The sequence below is a fragment of the Ischnura elegans genome, chromosome 12 (genome assembly GCF_921293095.1).
Source record: "Ischnura elegans chromosome 12, ioIscEleg1.1, whole genome shotgun sequence".
Taxonomy (NCBI): Eukaryota; Metazoa; Arthropoda; class Insecta; order Odonata; family Coenagrionidae; genus Ischnura; species Ischnura elegans.
In genome coordinates, this window is record NC_060257.1 from 23,585,230 (window position 1) to 23,595,506 (window position 10,277).

Below are 10,277 nucleotides of genomic sequence, written 5' to 3' on the forward strand. Positions count from 1 at the left end.
TCAAGATAATCAAATGAATATAAATTAGGAGCTATATATTCGTAAACGGCTTTTAACTTTAGAATTATATATCATCCAAAATAATAACAACAGTGCAACGATTTTCCTACCTGTGAAAGGATATTTAAAGTACGTTCTTTGTAGCTTTATTAGAGCTGTCAGCGCACGTAGCTACCGTACAATGCATTCTTTATAATGCTTATATAACTCACAAGTAGTGGTATAAGAGCAGAAACGCATATATACAGCAATTTTCGTTGACAAAAATGTGAATTTTAATGCAGTGCATATGTAGAGTATGGCTGGGTGTCTGCCGTGACGTCAGTCTTTGCCGGGAGACACTGAGACCACCTCTCCTTTACCACCTTGGGCGCTACCACCCCCTGGGGGGCGTTGCTATAGTCTATGGGGGCGAAAAGTGCCAAGGGGGCGAGAAGGGGGTCTGACAATGTGACAAATGCGAAGTTTCCGTAACCTTCCTTTTGTCTTCGTTTTCAAGCTTAGCTTCTAAAGTATACTTTGTTTCCCGCACACGGAATTATTTTAAACCATGTGTTTTCTTACATTTTAAAGTAAGAACAGTTGAAAAATATTTCCAAGCCTTTCTTGCACATGGGAAACGTTTGAATGGGTTTAGTTTCATTTGGTCTATCGTTGGTACAACTTCGTGACACAGAGAACTTAATTATTTATTAGTCATTGTTTTTAATTTAATTATTACAATGTTCCTCATTTGGTTAATTAGTATATGATTCTGATTATTATTTTAAATATACCGATTAGGGGGGCGTTGAGTATAGCTTTATGGATCCAAGGGGGCTCGAAAAAGTTAGGGAAACACTGCTCTAGACTGTTTATTTTATCTTTGCGGATGAACTGGTGTGGCTAAAGTAATTGGGGTAGAGGGAAGGTTTCTCAACATGTGACTTTCCCTTTACCAATCAGGATAACAGGCATGGCCTAGCACTTAGGAAACTAGTCCGACTGGTGAGAGTTGTCCAATGACAGGCAGAAGGGTCTTGTTCAGGGTAGGGGGCAAGACTTCAAGGTAAGACAGGGAAATGCCTATGCCACATGTAAACAAAAGGCTTCCATGCAGTAAGGAGCCAGAAAGGACGATGAGCGAGAAGGACCCAAAGGAAGAATCCCTTGTTTCGGTGACTAGATGAAAAGGCTTGTTTTGGTGGTTCATATGCATGTGACAATGTTGCGTGACTAGGCAAGGGTGTGAGATGCGTTTGGGAGACAGAGATTGGCTGCAAACCGCACTGGCACAGGGTTCTCCACCCCTCCTCTTGTGCTACCCTTGGACAACTCTCACCAGTCAGACAGTAAGTCCTCTCAGGCCTCCATTGTGTCAACATTGTGAATCTGCTTGTGGAACAGTGTTGCCAAAATTTGCACTTTTTCCTAGTGTGTCTTGAGGTATGCCTTTCACCAACGGAACCACATTAGCAGTTGACAATGTCATGGACTTCTGTGAAGGGTTTATCCTCACTATCTTATAAATGAGTAGATATATATTCTCGGCACTGGGCCCATAGTACCTGTGGCCACCCATGACTCACGTGTTTTCAGTAACAAACTAGAGTGACTACGTGACATTTGGCAACATTCAGTTATCCCATACTCCCTCTCTGTACAACCCCACCCCCATCAGCAAAGCCCTCCTAGAGTGTCCGGGCTCTCACGAAAGCTCACCCACAAGCATTAAGTGAACAGACTATAACCGTTTTTTTTTCATCATTCATTGCAAAATAAAAAGCCAGTGAACATTTAAAGAAAGAATGGACAGAGCATATTTCAAAGTAATAGACAGCTGTACAATTTTCATGGATCTCAATTGATTATCTTATTGATTTTATGTTTGCCACATTCCATCGGGCAGTGCGGTTCCCCAAGGGGTCAAGTTTTGGCCTACTGACCATAGTGTACTGTTTTTAAATCCTGGGTGGTCCACAGACACCCACACAAAATCTTCCCAGAGCAAGACACCTTAGGGAGAGGAACTGGCCCCCTGACTTAAGGCCAGGAATTAGATCATTAGGCAGACTGCCCAAACCATAAATACAATATTGCACATTAACTAAACCCCATAAGGTACCAATTGGGGAGATAAAAATAAAACAAAGTATTTAATGAAACGAGATATTATAACTTTCAATCCATCAAAGGCCTAATACTAATTCTAAGCGGCCATTAACAAAGGAATGTCATCATTAGGGTTTAAATTCACAGATACAAAAAGGTTATCATGTCTGTAACCAAGGAAAATTATCTCATTTTCACTCCTAGTCAACATATGCAGCTTTTTAGGGCTGCCACATGGCAAGTTACATACAATAACTAAATTGCAGTCCCTTAGAAAATAAATCAGTACCTTTTTCATAGGTTACAGAAATTCACTTGAGCCAAAGCACTGTAGTCAGTAACGTTGAAGTATTGTCAACTATTAAGTCGCCATGAAGGGAAAAATCACTAAGTACTTTTTTCACCACCAGCAGTGCACTCAGGTAAAGAATTGAATGGAGAATTTTTCCATTCATTGCGCAAATTGTCCACGCCTATTCTAGAATAACCTGATAAACAAGATCATGCCACGGTAAGGGAGGTAGGAAAATAAGCCCTCTTTACTTCCCAAAAGGTAATTAATGACCATCTGGCACAGAATAAAATGTTTTATCAGTGATTTCAGAACCTTTATCTGTCTTCCAACTGCTTGTCTCTGGTTATAACGAGGTCATCAAACTTTACCATGTAAGTAGTTCCTTTATGCCAGTGAGCAGTCACTTTGGCTGGCTGAAATGAATAATAATATTCATTAAATTTGGACTAAGGTGTTAATGCAAGGTAAAAATCTGAAACGAAGATTATCGCATTTCTACTCACGAAGCCACACCCACAAAGAACAGCTTCCACTATTCCAGCGGTGAATACAGCACAATTTAAACTGCCTTTATCTTTAGGCACGGATATGTAACGATTAACTAATGGCTCCTTCTCAATGATGTAATAGGTTCTTTCATCATCATTAGCATGCTCGAGCATATCTGCCTCTTTCCCAAATAGTGACTGGAATGAATACCAATTAGACGATAACTTGATGCTGTATGATAAAAAGATTTATATCAATCATACGAAATGAATATTGCTTAAATACCTTCCAAAGTGTGGATTTAATGAACAGAAGCATGTTCAAGAGTTTAGTTTCACGTTTGCCATTTCTTTCCCTCACGAACAGAAGATCAATAAACTTAACTCCAACTTCACGACCCATTTCTGACAGCCTGGACAACGAAGAAAGAAAAATGGTAACTTGCCTCATTCAAAATTGTGTTACAAAAACGCTCATGGCGAAACTTACTTATTCTGAAGTTCTGGCACAGTATATACTCTGTTCTGACAGTACTGCACCAATTCAGAGAAAAGGAGAGCGAAGCAGCTTAGACTAACTTCCCCTTTGCCTTTGCTTAAAGGTTTATCTAATATACTCGTCCTGGGACGAACAGCAGATATTGTAACACTCATCATGCACGACAAAACAATCAATTCAGACGAACAAGTTAGTGAAAACCAGTGAAAACAAATAACACGGGTACAAATTAGCCTTGTGCAGTCTAGGCAACACACAATCTATACCAGCTGAAAGCATTATTTTCAGCCGAAGAATAAATTAACATCTATTGAATGAAGAAATGAATGACTTGATAATCATGGTAACTAGCTGAAAGATTTTACCTTTCGCTACCATTTTTATGCGTTTTATTTGAGAGTAAAATCATTATTATTGAAACAAAGAACATAATTAGTTTGGTACTCCCGTGTCAAACAAATAAGTGGCATTTTAAAAAATGACAAACGAAACGCACATCCAAGAACCAAGTACAACTGGCACAAATATATTCAAGTAGCACAATAATCCCTTATTTAATTTATATCCATTGCCTACGTGGTTATTTTTTCTTCTCTGGTTACATTAAAAGCGCACAATGAGTTCAGCATCAGATCCTCGGAGGCCAGAAAAGGAGCATCGGTGAGCCTTGGGAATATAAAACGAAGTTAATTTCTAAGCTCAAGCTGTATATAACGTAATTTTGTTCTGTGACAGGTATAAGCCACCGGCGCCCACGTCTCAAACAGCTCCAGGCGAAGACCTGACTCCGGATTACATGAACATCCTCGGGATGATCTTCAGCATGTGTGGTCTTATGATGAGGGTAAAATGAAACTGGTAACGACAGATTGGCGTAAGCCATTTTAATGCTTCCTCTTATGCCGTTTTGCCTTTCATTTTAGCTCAAATGGTGTGCCTGGGTTGCTCTATATTGTTCCTGCATTAGCTTTGCCAATTCACGAGTCAACGATGACACTAAGCAAATTCTCAGTAGTTTCATGTGAGTAACAAGTGAACTTTTTGTAAGTTTTATACATAGGTTGCAGGTTTACCATTCCATGTTCAATTTCTTGACTTCATTTTACAGGCTATCAATATCTGCAGTAGTAATGTCGTATCTGCAGAATCCACAGCCAATGAGTTCCCCTTGGTCGTCCTCATTCCAATGATAGTGAAAGGTTTTATGGATGCGGTTTGACTATACTGATTCCCTATCGATTCAGTACCAAATATTCTATGGCACAATGTTTTTATCATTAAAGTTATTTATCGTTTTCTTATTGTTTCATTCTAACTAACATGACTTCTAAAAGGTGTTGTCAAAGAATCTTTATTCATATGAATGAGGTACGTCATCATCTACCTCCAGCACATGACGGTGGGTATGTTTTAACATAATTTTTTAAAACCTGAAGCTATCAACTCTACAGCACATCCAGGTATGGTTTTTATTGGGAGAGAGGGAATGTTAGACTGAAAAAGGAGCATAATATGACTTGGCATCACATCAAATCGTATCTTGTTAATATGCCTAATTTACACCCTTGTAAGTGCCAGCCTCATTTGATGTAAGCGAAAAATACCTTCTTGGATATCTTCTACGATAGTAAGCTGGAATCAAATTAATATTTTCAATCCATAATGCTCAGGGCTGAGAAGACAGAATCAATATCATTTTGTCTCCAGTCTTGGATGCAAATGAGCATCTTACTGTGTCCTGGTCAGTCGGTTCAAAATTTGAACAAATAAATTTTTTGAATTGGATATAGTTGATGTCAATGTGACAGCAATTTATCCGATTGAAATTTTTCTTCGGGTAGACAAAGTAAAATATTATTTTCACTTCTTCATTCGATCATAACATCCCTGGGAAAAAAGCAAGGTAAAGATTGGTATAAAAAACCATCCCAGTCAGAAGTAAAAATCTTTTTACAAATCCTATTGACTGAAAAATCACTCCACTAGCACTGGGAGGATTACAGAATTATGTACCAACAGAATTAAGATCAGTGGTTTACTATGGGGATGAGGGAATAGATCCCCCTCCAAAGCCTAACCATTACATAAATAAAATAATTATTTGAAACTATTGTCTAGAATTGATACATAATAACTGCATTTGCTTGAAGTTAAAATTTAAGTTCCAAAATTACATTATTTCCAGGTATGTTATCTTTCAAAAATTTTGCTGCGGGGGGGGGGGTTGCCCCCCCCCCAGAACCTCAAAGCACATACCTAGTTATGACACTGATTAAGATTCACAATTACATAATACCCTACACAGGAGGCATTAGGGCACCAGTCATCAACCTAAAGTGAAAGCTCCTTCAGTGAACTCGGAAGGCTACTCGGCTTTCCCATTAAGTAATTAAATGCACATAGTGAGCAGCAATGTCAAGAAATATCCAGTGAGAAACCAATGCAGCCACCCAAGATGCTGTAGACCTAGAGAACACAAGGGAATACAAATTGAAATCCATCAGTTGGCCAGGGCCAGTTCCAGACATTCTTCTACTGTAAGCAAACAACATTCCAGTGCCCACTCAAAAATAACCTGAGAGGTATTAGGGATTCCGTCTGGATATATTTGTAAATAAATACTTTAAGAAAAGGGTCGAGGCTTAAATATCAGCGTGAACTTATAACGTCCTTATGTATATTGAATGTGATATTTTTAGAGCTTAAAAACCAATTACATAAAAAATCCATAGTCCCATTATGAAAGAGGCAGTAGGTGACAGACGACTCGATGAGCCAAGTAGTGGTGGTATGGGAATCTCTTTAATAATATATCCTTCTACAATAATTTTGTGGAGTAAACCCATCAACCTTTAATCTCCTTGTGTGATAGCACTGAAAATTATACTGAGTGCTTACGTGTCGCCTTTTGCTTGGTGCCTTACGTGGCCGCATACTTTTCTTACTGCTTAAACCAGCCCTGTTGCTGGCCCTGTATGAGTTGTACAGTTAGCAGGATCTATACAAACGGGGAGCAGCACAACAAATTCCTTTTTAATAATATGCATTAAACAGGTTTTGAATAAATGTAGTCGTCTCCTGTGTGACTCTTGGAGTTTGCTTATCATTTTATAAGAACAACTATGACTTTTATACATGTATAATATAGAAGATGAGATTCGCCATAAAAAACTCATTTGGCTTATCCGGGATTCCAACTCGGATCTCCCGATTGCCGGTCAGGCTACCAGTTGAAACCAGTTACACCACAAAGCAATTGGTGAAGAGAAAGGATTAGGATGGGAGAAGCTAGTCAGCAACCCTTGTCTAAGCACAGCTTTATGTTTATACTTGTTATAGTTCCTGATGATAACATTCCACATGAAAACCATGGTCGGGTAAATAAATTATGCAGAATTAAAAAGTCAAAAATTTTCGTTTACAGGCTTTAGATAAAGGGCCTTCAACCCTCAGGCCGCATTCGGCCCATAGGCTAATTTTTTTCAGCCCCTAGAGGCTAAGGAAAATATTGTAGATATTAATGATTGGTTTCCAGGTTAATTCCGCGTAGATTCATTTTTGGCGGAAGACAGTTTTGGTTGCATTCCAGCTCCCTTCTTCGGGTCCAAAAGATGACAGGAGATGGAACGCACGCGACACTGTCGTCTGCCAAAAATGAGTTAATGTGGAATTAACCCGGAAACCAATCATCAATTTAATCACCGCGGAAGCCTCCATATTGAAATATTGTATCATACCACACAATATGAAATATATATCGACACACTCGTCAAGAATAAATAATGTCAAAAATCGCATTGATTGATTGAAATTTTTCACCAATAAAGATTATTGCACTTTGAAATTATTTGGTTTTTTATTTTATTGGTGTGTTGTTACAGTATGTGTAGTACATATTGTGGCTCTCCAGCTAATGTGAAATCAATCTTTGGCCTTTACATTTTGGTGGAGGGTTTAGACCCCCTGGACTACCTTGCTAGACCCCTTGCTATGCCACTCCTGCTGCGTCTTCCCACTGCAGCAGTTCTCCTTTGAAAAACCATAGCAACCAGCAAATGGTGCCACTATGACAAGCAACAGTGCCACAATGATAGACGACAAGGCAACGGCCGGTACTACAGCAGAGTCAACCGTACTGTTGAATAGGCAGGTTGGCACTGCTAATAAATTATTTGTTACAAGAAGATTGAGGAGCTCCACAAATTCAGAATGGCTACAACCAACTATCAATGAGCAAGTGCCCCCGAGTAAAATAACGATCCTAAATCCTATTAGCTAGTACGTTGAGCTCCTTCTGTGCTAGCTATACCTGATTCAATTTATCTTTGTGGCTGAGCAGATGTTGTTACTTCAAGTGGGGGTAACCAGAGAGAAAGTTTCTCAGCACATGAATTTTCATTTGCTGATCAAAAGACAGCAGGCACGGGCCAGCACTTCAGAAATTCAGTCACTCACCAACCTAGGCTGTGTTAACCTATCGTCAGCCGCAATATTGGAATTGCTGAGTTCAGGCGCAATGTGCCTGACAGGCAAAGATGTGAAAAAACATTACTAACTCTTAGCATGGTTCAGTGGTACACCTTTAACATTTGAAGCACCATTATTATGTAAACAAGCACTTAAATGATGTCTTATTTGCTATGTAAATACGTACCCCTTTCCACACCTCCATACGGCCCCGGACTGCTACAGCAAAGTGCGATTTAACATGGTCTTTAGGCTACTGAGTACTACTATATGTGATGCATTTTAGCATGTGAATTCTATAAGATCAGTGTTTTTTAATTTGCTAACTTATTTAGCTAGTAATGCTTTTATTTTCCTTTATTGTGTGATTATTTTGTTTAACTATGCTAAATAATTCACCGCTGATCTGTTAGCATAAATGCGAAAAGCAAAAGGCTGCAGAGAGCATTTCAAAACAAACAGCTACTATGAGCATCACGGGCCTATGTCGTCTAGTGCCATGAAGAAATGAAAAAACACTCCCGCTGTGCCTATAAGATCCATTGCACCCGACGGAAGATTAACAACTAACAGCATTGCTGGCCATTTGGTAGCTGACCATTTCCTGGGCCTATGCGAAGGGTTTATCCTCAATCCCCTCTGAAAGTGTAGGTACACTGTCTCCGCATATCAGATTTTGGTTTGTTTCCAGGAAGCCACGCCAATTCTAATTAAATTATAAAATTCACGGTTTTTAGGCACACAGCCATTTTAGGAAGAAATATTGATCACGTAACAATAACCGGCCGCACATTAACTAAAAATTTAGCAAACGCAATAAACGCTGGGAATGCAAACGCAGCAATGAAAGTGCTCCTATGACGTCGCCAATAGTGTGGTTTCCTATTATTTTTTATTGCCTACATCGAAAGATTATTGCTCCTGGAGTACGTATTTCATGCTTTCAGATTTTTTAATGACGATATCTATTTTTTGCGATTAAATGAAAAGTGAAAATTTTCAAGCACGCGAAAACGCGACGGCTAAGTATGAATGCTGGGAAAACTCTGTGTGACGTCGTTCTGGTTCCCGCTGCCGCAAGTGAGGTGACCTTGGGGCGAGGCTTTGAGCGCTGATACGACGAAGGATGCTAGCAGGTAGCAGAGTACCCTACTAGCTGGTAGCGCTTGGCTTAAACAAGGATTATTAATACCTTATCAAGCAAAGAAAACTTTCCGACCTTAGCCAGTTTTAATTGGTGATTATTAAGACATGTTTCCCTGAGCTCTGTGCCTCATGCATGCATTGGTAATCTCAGACGATGTAAAACTCCAATCCTCTCGTGTAGAAACTCGGTCCCTGTGACGTCACGTGGAGTGGCATTGCATGGGCGCCAATCTGGCCTTTTTCAAATGAAGTTAAAATTGACCAAGGCCATTTGTTTAAACCGGTATTTCTAAATACCAAATAATTTGTACATTATGAATACACTAATGTTGGGTAACGAATCCCAATCAATGCCTTTCATTTTCTTTGATGAAGGAAACAACCCTATTGTTACCAAAATTAAAGGTAAATTGTTGTGAGTGGGAAAATGAAAGGTGGCAGGGAAGTGAATTTTTTGCCAGGATTAATGAGCACCTTGGTTACCGGTCTTCCACTCACAGGCTTAAGGCCTGTGTATCATCATGGCACATGGACCAATTATTGCGCTTCGAATATATGTGTGCAGATAAATGCGTGGACAGCGCCTGCGATTGACTGACCTTGAAATAATGATCGACATATCGATTTTTCTTTTGATCTGTCAATCGTAGCTCTACAATCAAGTTTGAGAGGTTTTTAAGGTTTTACAACAAAATTCACGGCTATTTCCAGGTTTTTTCACGGTAGACGAAATTTTCTGTTTTAAGGTTTTCACAGTTGAGAGGAAACCCTGCACATGCCCTCCATCATCAACCCCCAAAGAACTTGGGACCTGCCTCTCAGTCGCAAAGATATTTGAAAATTAGAATGACAGTTCACTAGACAGCAAGCCTATATCGAACGAATACCAACAATTTAGACAAGAGATTATTTGAAGCCACTTTAAGAGAAAAGAGTGTTAAATTTTTAACAATGGCCAGCTGGATATGAAAGATACAACTTCTTTCTTCAATAAAAGTAACAGAAGCAAGCGAAATATAGTGGAATGACATCCTGTAAGTATTAAAAGAATAGAGAGATGGCACTTTTCCACAGGTTTATTGAGAATACGACACATTTTGACAGTTAGGTCATTATCAAGTACATGTATTTGATACAAAGTATAAAGTATAGTACTTGATAATGACCGAACATTCGAAACGCATCATACTCTCCATAAAACAGCAAAACACAATTACAATTTTCTTTCGACTGTATTAAAAAATAAATATCAATAGAGTGGTTTCCTATTATTTTTTTATTGCATAAATTG

The 10,277-nt window shown here is 39.0% G+C and overlaps 2 protein-coding genes across 2 annotated transcripts; one reads left to right on the forward strand and one right to left on the reverse strand.

The window, feature by feature from the left end:
• Nucleotides 1–2,134: 2,134 nt before the first annotated feature.
• On the reverse strand, nt 2,135–3,604 carry LOC124169219 (trafficking protein particle complex subunit 5). Its single transcript, XM_046547742.1, has 4 exons — nt 3,365–3,604; nt 3,161–3,287; nt 2,890–3,072; nt 2,135–2,799 (listed from the first exon to the last, which is right to left on the reverse strand). The coding sequence occupies exons 1-4, from the start codon at nt 3,529–3,531 to the stop codon at nt 2,701–2,703; spliced, it is 576 nt and encodes a 191-aa protein (XP_046403698.1). The 5' UTR covers nt 3,532–3,604; the 3' UTR covers nt 2,135–2,700.
• A 239-nt stretch (nt 3,605–3,843) lies between these two features.
• On the forward strand, nt 3,844–4,669 carry LOC124169220 (protein Asterix). The gene is made up of 4 exons (XM_046547744.1): nt 3,844–4,033; nt 4,109–4,217; nt 4,297–4,394; nt 4,482–4,669. The coding sequence occupies exons 1-4, from the start codon at nt 3,990–3,992 to the stop codon at nt 4,561–4,563; spliced, it is 333 nt and encodes a 110-aa protein (XP_046403700.1). The 5' UTR covers nt 3,844–3,989; the 3' UTR covers nt 4,564–4,669.
• Nucleotides 4,670–10,277: the final 5,608 nt, after the last annotated feature.